The sequence below is a fragment of the Rhinoraja longicauda genome, chromosome 30, assembly GCF_053455715.1.
Source record: "Rhinoraja longicauda isolate Sanriku21f chromosome 30, sRhiLon1.1, whole genome shotgun sequence".
NCBI classification, from domain to species: domain Eukaryota; kingdom Metazoa; phylum Chordata; class Chondrichthyes; order Rajiformes; family Arhynchobatidae; genus Rhinoraja; species Rhinoraja longicauda.
The window spans coordinates 6071240-6092818 of record NC_135982.1 but is presented as its reverse complement, the minus strand read 5'-3'; the positions used below and the strand labels follow the sequence as shown (position 1 = coordinate 6092818).

At 43.4% G+C, this 21579-nt stretch overlaps 2 protein-coding genes across 2 annotated transcripts in view; one reads left to right on the top strand and one right to left on the bottom strand.

Annotated features, from left to right (window-relative positions):
- Nucleotides 1-2356, top strand: part of pgd (phosphogluconate dehydrogenase) — a 39332-nt gene extending 36976 nt beyond the window's left edge. Inside the window, exon 13 of the mRNA XM_078425321.1 lies at nucleotides 2020-2356. Within this exon, the coding sequence (XP_078281447.1) occupies nucleotides 2020-2139 (120 nt within the window). The 3' untranslated portion in view covers nucleotides 2140-2356. The remainder of the gene's footprint in view (nucleotides 1-2019) is intronic.
- A 9433-nt stretch (nucleotides 2357-11789) lies between these two features.
- LOC144608059 (uncharacterized) overlaps nucleotides 11790-21579 on the bottom strand; it is a 42264-nt gene continuing 32474 nt past the window's right edge. Inside the window, exons 6-10 of the mRNA XM_078425322.1 lie at nucleotides 20979-21083; nucleotides 19388-19413; nucleotides 16742-16964; nucleotides 15076-15231; nucleotides 11790-14920 (exon numbers count right to left, since the gene is read on the bottom strand). Of these exons, the coding sequence (XP_078281448.1) occupies nucleotides 14913-14920; nucleotides 15076-15231; nucleotides 16742-16964; nucleotides 19388-19413; nucleotides 20979-21083 (518 nt within the window). The 3' untranslated portion in view covers nucleotides 11790-14912. The remainder of the gene's footprint in view (nucleotides 14921-15075; nucleotides 15232-16741; nucleotides 16965-19387; nucleotides 19414-20978; nucleotides 21084-21579) is intronic.

Sequence of the window (21579 nt, the reverse complement as noted above, 5' to 3'; positions counted from 1 at the left end):
TGCAGTTCCTGTGAATGGTTTATGTTGTGATGGTGTTTCGAGAGCTTCTGCTCCTGCAAATGGCATTTGGTCTGATTACTTCCGTTTCCCAGTTCCAGTTCAACAGGAATAATCAGCTCTCCAAGTGAAGCCATGTGTGTGCCAGAGAGCACGGCTATGCCGCTAATCCAGTATGACCTCCTCAACCAGTTGTACACTGAGACGCTGACTAACTTTCGGCAGTGAAGGGCCTCGGCAACTTTTTCATTAGTTTAGTTAAGCGTAAAGATACAGCGTGGAAATAGGCCCTTCCTTCGGTCCACCGAGTCTGCGCTGAACAACCATGGCCTGTATATTAGTTCTGTCCTACACACTAGGCACAATGTACAGAAGCCAATTAACCTACTGCCCTGTGCATCTTTGGAATGTGGGAGGAAACCAGAGCACTCATATAAAGTGCATTTGGTCACAGGGAGAATATGCAAATTCCGTACAGATCGCACCCATAGTTAGGATCGAATCCAGGTCCCAGGCATTGTAAAGCAGCAACTCTACCGCTGCGCCACCCTATTACTTTGCCTCACCTCCCCTGCTTTCTGCAAATATGGTAATAAATCTGGTTTTCTTTATTATGCCACCAGGTTAATTGACCTTCCATGTAGCTGTGGCAGTCCTTGTGAAAATACTCCCACGACTGTTGAGAAATTAGACACAGTTACATTGGAGGAATTACGTATTTTCAAGTAGAAATGAACCCAACTTCCTGACTAAAATGAAACCATTGTCCTGAAATCTTTCAAGAGACCTTTCAAGGAGAGTCCAGAACAAGGGGCCACAGTTTAAGAATAAGGGGTAGGCCATTTAGAACGGAGATGAGGAAAAACTTTTTCAGCCAGAGAGTTGTGAATCTGTGGAATTCTCTGCCTCAGAAGGCAGTGGAGGCCAATTCTCTGAATGCATTCAAGAGAGAGCTAGATAGAGCTCTTAAGGATAGCGGAGTCAGGGGGTATGGGGAGAAGGCAGGAACGGGGTACTGATTGAGAATGATCAGCCATGATCACATTGAATGGCGGTGCTGGCTCGAAGGGCTGAATGGCCTCCTCCTGCACCTATTGTTTATTGTCTATACCCAACTGCTTTGCCATCAGTACCCACCAGATCTTCAAAGGAACATTAATGTGACCAATCTGACATAGTGTCTTCAGAATCTCACACCTGATCGCCCAGAGCGGATGAGTTAAATTGAATTGAACCAGTTTAGTCTATTATTGTCATGAGCACTGAAAAGCTTTGCTTTGCATGCGATCCAATCAAATCAGATAATACTACACATAAATACAATCAAGCCAAACTCAAATAAAATGGGCAGAATAAAGGAAAAGATACAGAGAGCAGAATATAGTTCTCAGCATTGTAGTGCATCAGCTCCAGAGACACAGTCCAATGCCCCCAAAGGGGTAGAGGTGAATCGGACAGGACCCGAGCTTATGGACGGACCATTCAGAAGCCCGAGAACAGAGGGGAAGAAACTGTTCCTCTGTCTTTTGGTGTACGCTTTGAAACTTCTATAACTTCCATCCGATGGGAGCAGGGAGAAGGTGGAATCATCATATCATATCATATATCATATCATATATATACAGCCGGAAACAGGCCTTTTCGGCCCTCCAAGTCCGTGCCGCCCAGCGATCCCCGTACATTAACACTAGCCTACACCCACTAGGGACAATTTTTTTACATTTACCCAGCCAATTAACCTACATACCTGTACGTCTTTGGAGTGTGGGAGGAAACCGAAGATCTCGGGGAAAACCCACGCAGGTCACGGGGAGAACGTACAAACTCCTTACAGTACAGCACCCGTAGTCAGGATCGAACCTGAGTCTCTGGCGCTGCATTCGCTGTAAAGCAGCAACTCTACCGCTGCGCTACCGTGCCGCCAATGTTGGCTACTTTTCCAATGACAGTGCGTAGTGTAGATGTAGGCTTGGGCTTCTGTTTCACCAGTTGGTTGTTAATTGATGCTTCTCTCTCCCACAGGCACAAAGGGATTACTTTGGTGCTCATACGTATGAACTGCTGACCAAACCCGGGGTTTTTGTGCACACCAATTGGACAGGTCACGGTGGAAATGTCTCGTCATCTCCATACAACGCCTAAACTGCCAGCACGGGCAGAATACTGGTGAAATAACATTCCACGTAGATATTTTGAAAAATTAATGTGCTTTTAAATATTGTAGCTTGAAGTACTCCTTGTCAATCTGCACTGGTGTCGGGTTTAGAATCGCAGAAGATAAACTTACTGTAAACTCAAATGATCAACTGAACCTGAAGGTATCTGAAATTTTCATGAATAATAAAACTTATCTTAGTTATGACCATTGTTGGAGCACTGATGGCTTTTTAGTTTCATTTATTTTGGAGATACAGCAAAGAAACGGGACTTTCGGCCAACCGAGACCGCGCCGACCAGCGATCCCCGCACACTAATGCTATCCCAAACACACTAGGGCCAATTCACAATTATACCAAGACAATTAACCTACAGGTCTCGTGCGGGAGGAAGCCAGAGATCCCGGAAAAACCCATGCAGGTCATGCGGATTTAGATTTTTAGATTTAGAGATACAGCGCAGAAACAGGCCCTTCGGCCCACCGGGTCCACGCCGCACAGCGATCCCCGCACACTAACACTATCCTACACCAACTAGGGACAATTTCTTTTTAAACTTTTGCCCGGCCAATTAACCTACATACCTGTACGTCTTTGGAGTGTGGGAGGAAACCGAAGATCTCGGAGAAAACCCACGCAGGTCACGGGGAGAACGTACAAACTCCGTACAGACGGCGCCCGTAGTCAGGATCGAACCTGAGTCTCCGGCACTGCATTCGCTGTAAGGCAGCAACTCTACCGCTGCGCCACCGTGCCGTCGGGAGAACATACAAACTCCACACAGATAGCACCCGTGGTCGGGATCGAACCCGGGTCCCTGGGGCTGTTCCACCGTGACGCTTTTTCTTTCAATATATATTATTGCTTTGCTCCTGAATCCTGAATCCAAATTAATGTAAAACATAGACTAATGGGCCAAAGATTGGGGTCTCTTTTGTGCACCTTGTGGGGGAAATGCTTGAACTTTCATGGAACAGTAGAGCTCAAGAACAGTCCCACAAGGTTTGTGCCCGACATGATGCCAAGACCAACTTTTATTTGCATGTACATAATCCATTCCCTGCAAATCCATGTGTCTACCCAAAAGTCTCTTAAATGCCACAATCGTACTTGCCTCAATCACCATCCCTGGCACCACATTCACCACCCTCATTTAAAAATAATGCCCCACATATCTCCTTCAAGCTCTGCCCCTCTAGTATTTGGGGTTTTTTCCACCTTGGGGAAAGGTTATGGCTGTCTACCCTATCTATGCCTCCGATAATGCCTTTCAGATCTCCCCACAACCTCTGTCCTTCCAGAGAAAACAATCCAATTTTGTCCAACCTCTCCCTGTAGCCAATACTCTCTAATGCAGGTATAATTCTGGCAAATTTCCTCTGCACCTTTTCAAAAGCCTCCACATGCTTCCTGTAATAGAGCGACCAGAACATCAAAAGAGGCCTTAACCTGTAAAGCTGCATCATGACTTCCTGACTCAATGGCCCAACCTATGAAAGGAAACAAGCATATTCAGGGAGTTATGGAGTTGCACCCCGATCCCTCTGTACATCAGTGCTGTTAAGTGTCATGCTATTAATTGTATATGTTCCCTTTGCATTTGACCTTCCAAAGTGCAACACCTCACGTTTGCTCGGATTAAACTCCATCTGCCATTTCTCTGCCCATTTCTGTAGCTGGTTTATAACTCACTGTATACCGTGACAGCCTTCCTCACAGTCCACGACCCCAGCAATGCTGGTGTCATCTGCACACTTGGATTAAAAAGTGTTGCCGGAAAATTCAATTTTTTCGTTGAAATTTTGGTTTCTTCAATCGGAATGATATGTGGTTCAAGCTAACTTATTTTCAATGGGGTTCAACCAGTTCCAGGCAAAGCCAAGTGGCCCCTTGTGCCTGCTTTGCCAATCAATAAGAGCACGACTAACTTGATCCACATCTCAATGCCCCCTCCACTCCTCCACTAATCTCACCAACACGACTCAAACACGGGAAATGTCTGTCATCTGATTGTCTAGAAATTGTGATGATTAGTTCACTGGGTGAATTCCCATGCTCCATTTAAACTTGCCAGGGTCCCTTTCCACAAACTCCTGTACTTGTCTGGTTCACTGAAAAAATTCTTGAACCTCTCTGTGTAACAACTAACAACAAGAAAAAATTCAAAGTAGGTCTAGGAATTAACATTGAGTAACATCCATTAATAGAAGGAATGGGTGACGTTTCGGGTCGAGACCCTTCTTCAGTCTGAGGAAGGCTGTCACAGTGTACAGTATACAGTGGGTTATAAACCAGCTACAGAAATGGGCGGAGAAATGGCAGATGGAATTTAATCCGAGCAAATGTGAGGTGTTGCACTTTGGAAGGTCAAATGCAACGGGAAAATATACAATTAATAGCTGTCTTACCTGCTGAGTTACTCCAGCATTTTGTGTATACCTTTGATTTAAACCAGCATCTGCAGTTTTTTTCCTAAACATCCATTAATATAATATATAAATAGCTACAGGGGGGGGAGGAAGGGGGAGGGGGGGAGGAGGGAGCGGGGAGGAGAGGGGAGAGAGCAGGGGGAAGGGGGAGCGGGGGGGGGAGGAGAGGGGAGGGGAGGAGAGGGTGCAGCACCAATGCAGGAGAGGTTTGGGCCCAACGGGTCCACTTGGTCTAGTCTCTAACTAAAATCAGTGAAGCTGCTGCCTGGATTATTGCACCTAGCCCAGCACTGCCATCTTGTGGCCGGGCAATGGGGGTGTGTCTAGCTCACAGAGAAAAACAGCCATTTTGATCACAGTCTAATAGTAAACAATGGAATTACTTGCACAAACACAAATTGCTACAAGTTAAATCTGGTATATTTTTCTAAATGCTGCGCATGTTCTAATTATCGGAGATGTCACTGCTGGCTGTTACTATCATATCATATCATATATATACAGCCGGAAACACGCCTTTTCGGCCCTCCAAGTCCGTGCCGCCCAGTGATCCCCGTACATTAACACTATCCTACACCCACTAGGGACAATTTTTACATTTACCCAGCCAATTAACCTACATACCTGTACGTCTTTGGAGTGTGGGAGGAAACCGAAGATCTCGGAGAAAACCCACGCAGGTCACGGGGAGAACGTACAAACTCCTTACAGTGCAGCACCCGTAGTCAGGATCGAACCTGAGTCTCCGGCGCTGCATTCGCTGTAAAGCAGCAACTCTACCGCTGCGCTACCGTGCCGCCCTATTGTTTGCTGGGCCCTTTCAGAAATGGTCGATCATGGGGCATAGAATCTTGGGTTACAAAAAGGCAGCAGGTCTCGGTCACTACGAGGAAAGTAACGGAGCAATCCCAGTATTTCATCTGTCGTGGTGGGTTGGAAGTTGGGTCAAGACTACATTTCAAGTTTCTGGAGTGCTTGCCCACTAATTTGATCACGGCGTCACTGAAGTTCTGTAATATAATATGTACTGAAGAATTAGTTGATGCATTAATATTACTCCCAGGTGTAAGCTAATTTTTCTGAATCATGAAACGTCGCGGAATGATGTGATTACCCAATCTGGTGTCTTAAAGAAGATTTGGCATATTCTGCTTGAGCGGTCTAAGCCTCTGAGGCTTTCTTTGGAAGCAAGGCCTTGAATGACTCTGGTGGATCTCACCGACACTCTTAAGTTGCTCTGTGGGGATTTATCTGGACACAGCAGCTTTCTGGGCAAATATTTCAGACCACCCTTGTTTCCCAAACTTGGGGGATCAAATGTATAGTTTGGCCCATGTTTCCCGCTGCTGTTACATGTGCGTTAATTCCATTCTCCAACTCCATCTCTCTAAGGGATGTGAAGAGCGAATGCAGCAGCATTTATTTACTTAAAAGAAAAGAAAAGATGTATAACACAGCAAAGAGTAGCAGGTAGCCAGAGGATTGGGAAACTTTCAAAGGACAACAGAAGGTAACAAAACGGGCAATACGGGCAATACGGGCTGAAAAGATGAAGTACAAGAATATAAAGAATATAAAGAAGGACAGTAAAAGCTTCTTTAGATATGTTAAGAGAAAAAGAGTAGCAAAGTCAAATGTGGGTCCCTTGAAGGCAAGCACGGGTGAAATTATTATGGGTAACAAGGAAATGGCAGAAGAGTTGAACAGGTACTTCGGATCTGTCTTCACTAAGGAAGACACAAACAATCTCCCAGATGTACTAGAGGACAGAGTATCTAGAGGGATAGAGGAACTGAAAGAAATTTGCACTAGGCGAGAAATAGTATTGGGTAGGCTGATGGGACTGAAGGTTGATAAATCCCCAGGGCCTGATGGTCTGCATACCAGGGTACTCAGGGAGGTGGCTCTAGAAATAGTGGACGCATTGGTGATCATTTTCCAATATTCAATAGATTCAGGATCCGTTCCTGTGGATTGGAGGATAGCTAATGTTATCCCACTTTTCAAGAAGGGAGCGAGAGAGAAAACGGGGAATTACAGACCAGTTAGCCTGACATCGGTGGTGGGGAAGATGCTGGAGTCAATTATTAAAGAGGTAATAAAGGTGCATTTGGATAGCATAAAAGGATAAGTCCAAGTCAGCATGAATTTATGAAAGGGAAATCATGCTTGACTAATCTTCTGGAATTTTTTGAGGATGTGACAAGTAAAATGGATGAAGGGATGCCAGTGGATTTAGTGTATCTAGACTTTCAGAAAGCTTTTGATAAGGTCCCACTTGGGAGATTGGTGAGCAAAATTAGAGCACATGGTATTGGGGGTAGGGTGTTGACATGGATAGAAAATTGGTTGGCAGACAGGAAGCAAAGAGTAGGAGTAAACGGGTCCTTTTCAGAATGGCAGGCAGTGGCGAGTGGAGTGCCGCAAGGCTCGGTGTTGGGGCCGCAACTGTTTACCATATATATTAATGATTTGGATGAAGGAATTAGAAGTAACACTAGCAAGTTTGCAGATGACGCAAAGCTGCGTGGCAGTGTGAACTGCGAAGAGGATGTTAGGAGGTTGCAGGGTGACCTGGACAGGTTGAGTGAGTGGGCAGATGCGTGGCAGATGCAGTATTATGTAGATAAATGTGAGGTTATCCACTTTGGTGGCAAAACAAGGAGGCAGAGTATTATCTCAATGGGGTTAGGTTAGGTAAGGGGGAGGTGCAGCAAGACCTGGGTGTCTTTGTACACCAGTCACTGAAAGTTGGCGTGCAGGTACAGCAGGCAGTGAAGAAAGCTAATGGCATGTTGGCCTTCATAACGAGAGGATTTCAGTATAGGAGTAAAGAGATTCTTCTGCAGATGTATAGGGCCCTGGTAAGACCACATCTGGAGTATTGTGTACAGTTTTGGTCTCCTAATTTGACGAAGGACATCCTTGCTATTGAGGCAGTGCAGCGTAGGTTCACGAGATTGATCCCTGGGATGGCGGGACAGTCATATGAGGAAAGATTGAAAAGACTGGGCTTGTATTCACTGGAGTTTAGAAGGATGAGAGGGGATCTTATAGAGACACATAAAATTATAAAAGGACTCGACAAGCTAGATGCAGGAAAAATGTTACCAATGTTGGGGGAGTCCAGAACCAGGGGCCACAGTCTTAGAATAAAGGGTAGGCCATTTAAAACTGAGGTGAGAAGGAACTTTTTCACCCAGAGGGTTGTGAATTTGTGGAATTCTCTGCCACAGAGGGCAGTGGAGGCCAAATCACTGGATGAATTTAAGAGAGAGTTAGATAGAGCTCTGGGGGCTAGTGGAATCAGGGATATGGGGAGAAGTTGGGCACAGGTCTCTGATTGTGGATGATCAGCCATGACACAATGAATGGCGGTGCTGGCTCGAAGGGCCGAATGGTTTCCTCCTGCACCTATTTTCTATGTTTCTATGTAGACCAAGTGGACCCGTTGGGCCCAAACCTCTCCTGCATTGGTGCAGCACCCTCTCCTCTCCCCCTCTATTGCCCTCTCCCCATTCCCCCCCGTCCCCTCCCCTCCTCCCTCCACTCCCCTCTCCCTCCCCTTCCTCCCCTCCCCTTCCCCTCCCCCCCACTCCATCCCCCTCAGCCCCCCTTATCCTCCCTCCTCCCCCCCTTCCACCCACCTCCCTCCCCCTCCCTCCCTAGGAGATAGATTTAAACTTTGAAATGTGAATAACTTTTAAAATATAACACCGATTTCAATGAAACTTCTTCCATTAGCACCAAAGGGCCGACGGTGAGTAAGGTGGGCCTAACATTGTCGGGCTATCGTGTACCGTTTTGGCTGTAGTTCAGGAACCAACATCCAAACAAACGACAGTTTTAGTATATAGATTAAAGGGCCCTCACAATGGCTCAGGAAGTGTGCAGCATTCAGGAGGATTGTCACACCAGGAGGAATCCTTGACATTTCACTGGAAGGCCGATAACAGCCTTCCTTCCGAGAAGAGGCAGTGTGGCGCTTTTGGAAAATTTAGCAGGCTGAACATTATTGAGGTGGGGGAGGGGGAGGTCACCAAGTCATACTAACCATCAACTCAAAGGTGGAAAAAAAATACCAGGTGCTGGAGGAACTTAGTGAGTCTGGCAGCATTTCTGAGGAACATGGATAGGTGACATTTCAGGTTGCCTGTCCACTCCCTCCAGAGACGTTGGCTGACTGACTTAATAACTCCAACTTTGTGTCTTTTTTGACCAAACAGCATCTGCAGCTCCTTGTGTCTACAACTCAAACATGGAGTACCGAATCAAAACTTTCTCAATTACTGGAGCTATATATATATATTATATTTATGGATGTTTAGGGAAAAAAAACAGCAGATGCTGGTTTAAATCAAAGGTAGACACAAAATGCTGGAGTGACACAGCGGGTCAGGCAGCCATTAATTGTATATTTTCCCCTTGCCCCTCCAAAGTGCAACACCTCACATTTGCTTGGGTTAAACTCCATCTGCCATTTCTCCGCCCATTTCTGTAGCTGGTTTATAACCCACTGTATACTGTACACTGAGGCAGCCTTCTTCAGACTGAAGAAGGGTCTCGACCCAAACGTCACCCATTCCTTCTATTAACGGATGTTACTCAATGTTAATTCCTAGACCTACTTTGAATTTTTTCTTGGTGTTAGTTGTTACACAGAGAGGTACAAGAATTTCTTCAGTGAACCAGACAAGTACAGGAGCATGTGGAAAGGGACCCTGGCACGTTTAAATAGAGCATGGGAAATCATCCAGAGAACTAATTATCGCAATTTCTAGACAATCAGATGACAGACATTTCCCGTGTTTGAATCGTGTTGGTGAGATTAGTGGAGGAGTGGAGGGGGCATTGAGATGTGGATCAAATTAGCCGAGCTCTTATTGATTGGCAAAGCAGGCACAAGGGGCCACTTGGCTATGCCTGGAACTGGTTGAACCCCATTGAAAATAAGTCAGCTTGAACCACATATCATTCCGATTGGAGAAACCAAAATTTGAACGAAGAAATTGAGTTTTCCGGCAATTCTTTTTAGTATTGGTATATAGATGATTATCTATATGGTTGAAACCAAATAAATACAGTGGAAAGAGAGCCTGCAGCCTTCCCTGAATCTTCAAGTATATATTATCACTGCAACAGGCTGTTTTTTTAATTTGCTGTTGTACAAGTGCAAACAGTTCATAGTGACTGAAAGGCTGTCCTTTAAAGTAAAGGACAAAAGAATCAGAGGCAGCATGATGGGGAGAAATCATCTTGGTACAACAGGGTGGTTGTGAGGGTAGGACCTGCCGATGCTGGTTTACACTGAAGATAGAGACACAAAGTGCTGGAGTGACTCAGTGGGTCAGGCAGCATCTCTGGAGAAAAGGAATAGGTGACGTTTTGGGTTGGAACCCTTCTTCAGACTCAGATGGTTGAGATTTGGAATATGTGATCTGATAATAGATTCCATTTGAGATCATATTAAGTTGCTAATTGGCGATCATATTTTGATTAAAACAGCAAGAAGAATATATGTTCTAGTAATTTGGGGGATGGTTGGTGAATTTCCTTCTGGATGGGCAGATGGTGCAGTCTGAGGGACAAGGGATCGGGGAGATATTGGTGCAAATACATTTAACTCGAGATTATCCCTTTTGTCCAGGTTTAAGAGCAATCGTCAGTAATAGTGGTGCAATCAATGTGTTCAGAGAGCTGTCACATACAGTATATACCCATGAACAATCAATGATAAAATGTAAGTATTTGGTGTCTCCCTGTTGTTAAACCTAGGAGACTGGGCTCTTGGTGAGATGTTTCGACGACATTGACTGGAATGTTTACTGGCCTGAGTGATTACAGTTGTTCCGTTGATAGGCTGGGAATGTTTTCACAAGTAAATGTGAAGGTTTACAGAAAAGGGTAAACAAAATTGAGAAACTGTTCTTGGTGACTGACAGGTTGATAACCACCTGGGGTGGATTTAAAGTAAAGGACATGGGAATCAAAGGCCGCATGTTAGGAGGAAATCTGGTGCAATAGGATCGTTGGGACTTCGAATGCATGATCGGATGAGGGAAGTATAATACGGATTCAATTGGAGCCCTCAAGGGGATAACATTAAATTAGTTATTGGTAGAGAATCGATGAGTGGCCACACGTTTTTTTTTGGTAAAACGTAGTTTTGATGGCCCAAGTGAATGTTTAATTGTGATTTGAAATGCTCATCTAGCAATGCTTCCAAATTATCCTCAGTACTGATAGTAATGTAGCGGCAGCAAAAAAAAAGATGGATTTTAAGCTGATTCCTTGAGTCTGTACACACTCCAAATCTCTCTCTTCCCATGTTCTGCCCACGCAATCTCCTAAGCAGAGGACCTACCCTATTTAATTGACCTTGATAGCAGGGAATGTCAGGAACTGGATGACTGAAATCCCAATTGCTCAGTGACTGATTGTCTAAGTAACCACATAATTGTTTTGTGCTTGGTATGGCTTATGCATGAGTATTGTCTGAACAAAGTATGGCAATACCACAATTCAACCTAGATATTTGTACAAGTACGAATACGGGCGAAACGTCAGCAAATGGGACTAGTTTAAATGGAACATCTTGGTTTACATGGACAGGTTGGGCTGAAAGGTCTGCTTCTGTGCTGTGTTACTGTAAGACCATTACAAATTGAACCAAAAACAAGTCTGGCAAAGAGTTTTGTTTTAAATTATGCAATCCGACTGATTGTCCAGCGAGTTTATGCTGTTGATTCTCCACATAATCTGAGCCCAGAATCTCACAGGCCCACTGAGTTTTCATTTCCTCTCTGTCAGCTCCTTTGTATCCAGTTATGTTCTGTATCAATAACTATCACTGGTATTGTGCTCTTTAAAATATCCTGATTTTCTCTAAATCTCTACCAGCAAGAAATTAATGCATTTATAGAGCGCCTTCCACTGCCATAAGTCATCCCAAAGCACAACTGCCAATGAAGTATTCTGAAGTGTAAAGTGTGTTATGCATGAAGCACTCTGAACATACTTGTTGAATTTTATTTCTATATCCTCTTGCTCCAAATCACTCGACTACTGGAAATGGTCTATTTCTATGTATTGTCTTATCACTTTATTTAACACAATTGTCAGATTGCACAGTTAATCTCTTTGAACAAAATCAGTCAAGCCTCCCTTTAGAAGGATGAGGGGGGACCTCATTGAAACTTACCGAATAGTGAAAGGCCTGGATAGAATGGAAGTGGAGAGGATGTTTCCACTAGTGCGAGAGTCTAGCCTCGGAATTAAAGGACGTTCCTTTAGGAAGGAGTTAAGGAGGAATTTTATTTAGTCAGAGGATGGTGAGTCTGTGGAATTTGTTGCCACAGAAGGCCAAGTCAATGGATATTTTTAAGGCAGAGATAGATTCTTGATTAGTACAGGTTTCAGGGCTTATGGGAAGATGGCAGGAGAATGGGGTTGAGGGAAAGATAGATCAGCCATGATTGAATGGCGGAATAGTCTTGATGGGCCTGTTGGCCTAATTCTGCTCTTATCACTTATGAACATGAGATATTCCTGTCAATTCAGATTGTGAAGAGCCATGTTTCCTATTAAATGATCAGGACTCCATGTCGACTATCCAGTGAAGAGTACTATCATCAAACAGAATTGTTCCAGTTAAAGTATTTGGTTGCATTTATTTGTATCTAATGTACAAAAATAAAACACTAAGTAAACATTAAAACTTAGGAGCTTTATAAGCTAAAAGAACACATCTGGGATATGTTAGGTTTGTTTAAAAAAAACTCTATTCAACAGCGCTTTTACTAAAACTATCCCAAAGTGCTTCATGAGAACATTCATCCAAAGATAAGATAAGGATGATCAAAGATGCGGTCGGAGAGTAAGGTTTTAACAAACATTTTAACAATGAAAAGAGAGACAGAGATGCTGAGAGAGGGAGTGCCAGACCTTAGTTTCAGTGGCTGAAGGCAAGGTCAACTTTGGTGGGGAAATTGAATTTGTGGTTGATGAAAATGGCAGAATTTAAGGAATAAAATGCAAATATTACAGAGGTTGCAGGGTGGCTTGTGCTGCAACAAGTAAGAATTTCATTGTTGTGTTTCGGTACGTACGACAATTAATCACTCTTGACTCTTGAATGATAGACAGAGAGAAGGAGGGTTTAAGACTGTGGAGGGTTTTGGAAATAAGAATGATGTTACTTAACAGAGAGCCAGAATAGATCAGCGAGCCAACGGCGAGGGTCAAGTGAGATGTGTGCAAGCTAGGACACTGGTGGCATTGTTTTGGCGGGTCTCAACGTTTTGGAGGGTAGAATGAGGAAAGCTGGCCAGTAAAGTATTAGAATGATCATCCCTAAAGGTCACCAAGGCATGGATGAGATTTCAGTGGCTGAACTAAGGCAGGGACTGAGTTGGCTGATCCCAAGGAAGTGGAAATAATGGAGACTATTGATAGTGCAGATAAAAACTCTGCTGGATTTAACCCCAGGGGGTGAACTTCAAGGTGGCAAAGTGCTTGGTTCAGTTTCAGACAGTTGTCAGGGAGGTCCAGAAAGCAAGGAGATTGATTCTGTGAAGGGAAATTATATTTACTGTAAAGGAAGAGCATAGGTGCTGTTGTTCCAAATATTAGCATCGTACAGATTTTAAACGTAAAAGATATCGACCGTAGCTCCTTTTACTCACATATATATATCATACAAAATCAAAATTTCAATCAATGTGTATAAAATTGCAAACCTACAAGCACAACCAATATACAGGGCCTATGTACAAAAGAATGAATTTATACTGACGTCAACATTCATTATGGCACTTGGAAAAGCCTGGGAGATCTTTATAGACATGGATTTATTTGCCAGCTGTGACGATGCATCCGACCACGACGACCCACTCAGACACAGACCTCTGCAGACTGGGAAATGACAGCTGAGTCAACGGTGATCAAGTGAAAAATGAAAATTAAACCTCTCCACTATCTTCCGTCACTTCATGATGAGCCACAGTTTTATAGCAATTAGAACTTCTGAGGTGTAGTCACAGTTGTATTAAAGATTGATTCCTGGGATGGCAGGACTTTCATATGAAGAAAGGCTTGATATACTCGGCTTGTACTCACTGGAATTTAGAAGATTGAGGGGGGATCTTATAGAAACGTACAACATTCTTAAGGGGTTGGACAGTCTAGATGCAGGAAGATTGTTCCCGATGTTGGGGAAGTCCAGAACAAGGGGGTCACAGTTTAAGGATAAGGGGGAAGTCTTTTAGGACCGAGATGAGAAAGGTTTTTTTCACACAGAGTGGTGAATCTGTGGAATTCTCTGCCACAGAGGGTAGTTGAGGCCAGTTCATTGGCTATATTTAAGAGGGAGTTGGATGTGGCCCTTGTGGCTAAAGGGATCAGGGGGTATGGAGAGAAGGCAGGTACGGGATACTGAGTTGGATGATGAGCCATGATCATATTGAATGGCGGTGCAGGCTCGAAGGGCCGAATGGCCTTCTCCTGCACCTATTTTCTATGTTTCTAAAGGAGACTACACCAGCGAGCTCACACAGTGCAATGTGGCACTGATCAAGTAATCAGTGTTGTGGATGTTGACTGAGTGATAGATGTGGGCCAGACCATCAGGTTGAACACTGTTGTACTTCAAAATGGTGCTATTGAATCAAACTGATGGAGTAAAACCGTCTCGAGTGAAAAACGGTACCTCTGGCAGCAGCTTACGTTTGTGTCGTGAAGACGCTGGGGGAACTCTCAGCTTACCTCATCGAAAATCGGTAAACTACCAGCAAAACCTCTTTCTTTGACATGTCGATCAAAGAAGCCTCTGTCAATATGGGGGAGATGGAGAGAGTTGCCAATGTTGACGCATTGAGGGGATAGCTACTAAAGTCAGTTAGTGAGGATGTTATTCCAACAAGCTTCTAATACTCATGCTGGAGGGGCTTGACAAGTACAATTGGAGAGCTTCTGCTTTTCATTTCCATAAACCCTATTTCTTCAGAAAAAGAATACTCAAACCGTTTAATTATGATGGTCTTACAGCTAATCCCCACAAAGTGCTGCGATATTTTTAAGTGAAACTTGAAATCAGCAGGCTTGATATTTAATTTCAAGGCCGAACTATCTTATTAGCACTCAATTAAAGGAGATTTCACTCTTTGAGGCTTTCTCCCTTGGATTAAGCTCTTGGCCCATATTTTGAAAGGATAATTTTCTGGAGGGCTGAGAGGATGGAGATGGAGAACGTCTGATGCATGATCCACATTCTCATTAAATCAGTTGCTTTCATATAATGGAGCTCCAGTTTTCGACAGTCCTTCGATGCTTCTTAGCTGCCTGAAAAAATAATTTTGTATGATTAAGAAGTTAATAAGGTCAATAACTCAATGCAGATATCCACCTGTGGTCTACTGAATTTTGGCATCAAATTCCAATATATTGCCTAGCAAGAGGCTCATTTCAAACAGAAATTCAATCCAGTCAATACTTACTGCTGTGCAAATATGGTCTTGCTTGTATTCCAGATTTGGCTTCAGTCATTACAGGCTGGTAGTATTGTTTTTTATTCTGCTCCTCTATGGGGTAGTATGTGTTTGAATTTCTTCCATTTTCCTGCACAGGGAATGGGATGTTGTCTTCTCTACTGCCTTTAGTGTGAGGCAAACAGAAACAAATGAACGTTACAATTAGGCTCATTACCCAAAATGTGCAAAGGATTCATTTAAATTCTAGATTACAGAGCAGCAAAGTACATCAGAAGCTCCAGGACACCATTGTTATCTCACTCCCTTTTATAACCATCATTATCAATTCATTAACCTGCAGCACACAGCTGTGGTTTGTTGAAATAAAGAGATGAAAGATTTACTTAACATAGAAACATAGAAAATAGGTGCAGGAGGAGGCCATTCGGCCCTTCGAGCCAGCACCGCCATTCATTGTGATCATGGCTGATCATCCACAATCAGTAACCTGTGCCCAACTTCTCCCCATATCCCTTGATTCCATTTCTCCCCATATCCCTTGATTCCCTAGCCCCCAGAGCTCTATCTTACTCTCTCTTAAATTCATCCAGTGATTTGGCCTCCACTGCCCTCTGTGGCAGAGATTTCCACAAATTCCACGACTTTCTGGGTCAAAAGGTTCCTTCTCGCCTCAGTTTTAAATGGCCTCCCCTTTATTCTTAGACTGTGTGTGGCCCCTGGTTCTGGACTCCCCCAATATTTTTTAGTTTAGTTTAGTTCAGAGATACAACGGAATACAAGTGACACTAGGCCATACAACCCTGCCCTCTGCTTCTGCATTCGGCAATATTGTAAACAAGCCATCCCCTCAACTCAAATCAAGTCGTGATTATTATCATATGCATCAGTGAGTCGAGGTACAGGTACAATTTAAAACTTGTTTGCAGCAGCACCATGAGCACATAGACTCGGAGAACACACAAAGACATACATAATGAAAAAAATCATATATTTTACACATAAATTCTCTGCAAGACAGATACTGTGCAAAAATAGCAAGGCATCAGAGTGCAAAATAAACAATTAGAGATCAAGTGTAGGAAAAAGAACTGCAGTTGCTGGTTTAAATCGAAGGTAGACACAAAATGCTGGAGTAGCTCAGCGGGTCAAGCAGCATCTCAGGAGAGAAAGAATGGGTGACGTTTCGGGTCGAGACTCTTCGGTCTCGACCTGAAACGTTACCTATTCCTTCTCTCCCGAGATGCTGCTTGACCCGCTGAGTTACTCCAGCATTTTGTGTCTCCCCTCAATGAGAGATAAGGCAAGAATTGGCGGTAGCGTTGTGCAGGTCGGTTTGAGAACTGATAGTTGGAGGAAAGTAGCTGTTCTTGAACCTGGTAGTGTGGGACGTTAGGCTTCCATATCTCCTGCCCTATGGTAGCAGTGAGAAGAGAACATGGCCTGGATGGTGAGGATAATCAGGCTCTCCTCTAATAACCACATTGTTTGATATATTTAGTACATGAAAGTCTATCTTCAGCATTTAATAGGGGGAGAGAATTCTGAATGTTTACAGTCCTTTGCGACTTCTCATCTCAGTTGCAAATAATCGAAACTTGATCTTAATACCATAACTCATTTATATTCTCTAAGCTGTAGGACTCTATGACTCCAGGGAAAAGCATTCACTCACCAACTCCTGACACGGTCTCAATGTCCAACATTTCAGGTCTGTCTTCCAGTCTTGGAGCTTCAGCCTCATTGGTGCTGATTGGTACAATCAGTGTCGTGGGTTTGGAGTCAGTGATGCTCCCATCCACAGGTTCCCCTGTCTCCGGCAGTGTTTTTAGTTTAATTTCTTCTTCGTTATCACCACCTTTACCGTGAGCATTTTCCGTGTCACAGATGCAGATAAACTGTTGAGAAAATGCATTGGGTTTATCTTATGATCTGGGTATTTTCATTAAAAAATAATAATAATATCCTTTTTAAACTATTGCCTTACAGTTAGAGTGATGCAGCACAGAAACAGGCCCTTTGGCCCAATGTGTCCATGCAGACCAAGATGCCCCATTGAAACTGAACCTATTTGCCTGCAATATGGCCCATATCCTGCTAAATCTTTCTAATCCATGTCCCTGCCCATGTCCTTTAAATTCTGTTTCAGTACCTGCCTCAACTAACTCCTCTGGCAGCTCGTTCCATATATCCACCACCTATTTTTTCAGAATATCTGAGGAAACAATCGCTTCTGTGCTAACTGCTTAATCTGTCTGACTATTTTGCAATTGAAGTATGAAAACAATTCAAATATTAGTAACACAAGAACGTATTTCACATTTTCTTATGACACAGGAACCATTCAACCCATCAAGTCTATGCCGACTCAAACCAATTTTCCCTACAAGGACATTGACATTTATGGTATCTATTTGGTAGATATATGGGAGAGAGATTTTCAAAACAACAAAAGACGCAAGGTTAAAGACGCAAGGTTTTGTTCTGTTCAGTTCCTTGACTGCAATCTTCACCTTATCACAGTCAGCACTATGAAACTTCTGCCCTGAAGGTTTGAGAGCAGACAGCACTTTAGATGGAGAAGAAAGTTGCAAGGAGGATACAAAGGCTCTGCAGAGGGATAGAGATTGGTTAAGCAAGTGAGCAAACAGCTAACAGCTGCATAATACGTGTGTTATTATAAAATGTGTGGTTATCTATGTTGATGGTATAGAAAACCAGAATCTCAGTTAATTGGACAGCATCTACAGAATGTTGTTGTTTTGAGGTATCTGGTTGCCCAGGTATATAAATCAAACAAAGTTTGCAGGCATGAACAGCAAATAATTAGGAAGACAATTTGAATGTTGTTCACGATTGCAAAGCGAATGGAGCATAAAAGTATAGAAGTCTTTCTGCAGCATGTGTGATTCTGGGGAGACCATACATGGAATACTGCATACATCTTTGGTCATCTCTTTTAAGGAATGATGTGAACTGCATTGAGGACAGATTAGGAAAGGTGCATTGGGTCAATTCCTAGGATGAAGGAGTGGTTTTAATCTGAGCAGGTTCATAGGAAATTAGGAGAATCAGAGGAGAGCTCGATGAAATATGTCAGCTTGTGAGGGATGTTTCTCTTTTTTGGGGAATTCTAGAACTAGAGTATATGGTTTCAGAATAAGTGGTTGCCCTCTAACATACAAATGAGGAATTTCCTCTCTCAAACAGTAATAGCTGTGCTCAACAGTAAAGCTTTGCTCAAGATTCCAGCATCCACAGTCACTAGTGACTGTCAATATACCTTTAGTCACTAGTGACTGTGGATGCTGGAATCTTGAGCAAAGCTTCTTCCAGCAGTTTGTTTTAGGCTCACTACGCACACCCCCATCCATATTAACGGGACGGAGGTGGAGCGTGTTTTCAGTTTCAGGTTCTTGGGTGTCAACATTTCTGATGACCTCTCTTGGACCCACAATACCTCAACACTGATCAAGAAGGCTCACCAGCGTCTCTTCTTCCTGAGGAGACTAAAGAGGGTCCATCTGTCTCCTCAGATTCTGGTGAACTTCTACCGCTGCACTATCGAGAGCATCCTTACTAACTGTATCACAGTATGGTATGACAACTGCTCTGTCTTCGACCGGAAAGCACTGCAGAGGGTGGTGAAAACTGCCCAACGCATCACCGGTTCCTCACTCCCCTCCTTTGAGTCTATCCAGAGTAGGCGATGTTTACGAAAGGTGCGCTGCATCGTCAAGGACAGCTCTCACCCCAACCACAGGTTGTTTACCCTCCTCCCATCTGGGAGGCGCTACAGGTCTCTCCGTTCCCGGACCTGCAGGTTCAGGAACAGCTTCTTTCCTGCGGTCGTTACCTTACTTAACTCTGCGCTTCGGTGATTGCTGCCATCCCCCTCCCCCCCCAACCCCCGCTCGGGCACTCCCCCCATCAGTGACTGATCTCACTCACTGGAATTTCCACTACCGCTACTGTGCATATATGTATATATTATGTTTTACTATTCCACCGCATGCACTCTGGTTAAGATGCTAACTGCATTTCGTTGTCTCTGTACTTGTACTTGTACTTGTACACTGCACAATTTAAAGTTTGTATTGTACTGTATTGTACTACAGAGATTTTCTGTGTAGGCTTAGTTATTGAATATTCAAAATCTGAGACACAGAGGAGACAAGGGTTGTGAGAATGAAGCAACGAAGTGAAAATGAAAAAGGAAGAGATCAACTGCGATTTTATTCAATGGTGGAGCAGGCTCAAGGGGTCACATGACCACCTTCAACTCATCTACATTATCTTAGTTCACCAAAATAATACTCACCCTCAGTTTGACCAACGTTCCAATTTCTGTAAGACATACATAAGCAGAATCAACACAGGTATCAAGATTTTTGACTTTATATTAAATAAGTCATCCATTTAAAATAATTTGAAAAAAAAGCTTATTTCTTTTTCGCACCATAATAGTCAGCTGTGTGTTCTCCAACTAATTAACTAAAAAATGACTCGTCTCAATGACTACTGCCCAGTACCTCTAACAGGAGGCCATTTCTCTTGCACTGCATTCAGATCTGGATCACCATGACAATAAGCCCATCTATGTCAGAATGCTACCATTGACTAGCTCAGCATCAAACATCATATTACCAAATCAGCTCATCCTAAACATCTGTACCTTGGCCTTGACGCCTACATCTGCAAATAGCTTCTGGACTTCTTGGCCGGCAAACTTTAGTTGGTTAGCATTGGTCATATTCCCTCCATCTGACCCTCAACACTGGTGCCCCTCGGAGTTGTGTGTTCAGTCCTGACCTCTACCCTGTGAACATCCATAAACTAACTGGCAAAGTACAACAGCAACTCAATCTTTAATTCTGCTGATACCACTGATGTCAGCCAAAACTATAACAGCAATGAGATGAAGAACAGGTAAGAGATCAAGAATCTAGTGTTGTGCTTTCAGGCCAATAACTTACATCAGCAAGACAAAAGGGTTGGTTGTTGACCCAACAAAGAAAGGTGAACACAAGCCTGTCCTCACCAATGGAGCTGCTGTAGAAATGGTCAACAAATTCAAGTTCCAAGTCGTTCACATCACCAGCAACCTAACCTAGTCCCTTCACACTGCTGCGATGATCAGCGTATTTACTTTCTGAGGCTTCTGAGAAGATTCAGCATGTCCATGAGAATTCTCTCAAATTTTCACAAATGGACTGTAGAAAGTATTCTGACAGGATGTATGTTAGCCTGGTAGGGCAACTCTTCAGAGTGTCTACCTGTACCCACAGAGAGTGATGACCACAGCCCAGTTCATCACAGGCTGATCTCTTGCTTCCATCCAGTCCATCTTCAAGGTGCATTGCCCAGAGAAAGCTGAAAGTAGCATCAAGGCTGCCTGTCACCCTCGCCATTCCTTTTTCACTCTTCTGCCCGAGCCAGAAAGCTCGGACATCCAGACTTAAGAACAGCTTCTTCCCCATCGTTAACAAACTCTGAACCAATCATCTCATGCACACCCCTTTGCATACTCTTACTTTTAACACTACTTCACTCAGTTAATCCATTGTTGCATTTTAACATTCGTTAGCATTACTCAGATGATTGTGTTTTAACATGCTTTTGTATTACTCAGATTTTGCTCTTCAATCTTGTGCCATTCTGCTGCTTTGCCCTCATCATTGTATTCATTGTATTTGTCATTAGTGTATGGATACTGTACACACTGTGAGCTTCGTGTGAATTAGGAATTCCATTGTACCCTTGTTTGTATGACAATAAACTAAGCTAATCTAACCTAACATGTAGAGTCACTGGTCACCCATTCTATACCAGGAGTCTTCCTGAATGGCGGTTTTCTGAAATCCTAGTCTGACCATAAAATAGGGAGAAGGACTATCAGTGTGACTCCTTACCTTGGTTGTTAGATGTCTTGCATTGTGATGATCTTAGCATTACAATGACACAAAGGATGCACAAGATCGCTATAATCCACATCATGTAAGAGGTAAAGGAACTTGCTGAAATAAAATTTGTATGCAACAATATTGTTAAACAACTGAATCATTGTGACGTGTTTTCCTGACTTAGATGGCCTTGATGCAAAGCTACTGAAGCCAACAGGTTACCTGTGGCACTTAAGCACTTGCTTAAGACTACCTTCTTCTCCTCTGGTAACCTGCTTGTTAACAACAAGTTTTCATATGAATTAGCCAAGATGTTCCCTGATGTTCTGCTATTCGTCATCTCTTACAGCCCTCCATTAGTGGTGAAGTTCTCGGGATTTTCATTAAAAAAAGGTTAGTAGATACAAATGGCCCTTGGTTCCTCTCTGGTGGCCTATGTTCAACTATCAACTGAGTTCCAACTGATCTCATCTCCTGGCCACAGTGCTATGGGTTTAAATTCTCCCCCAGAGATTTGAAGACATAATCACTGTTTATAGACAAGTACTGATGGATATTTGCACTGTTGGAGATGCCATCTTTTGAATGAAACATTAAGCCGTCATCTCTC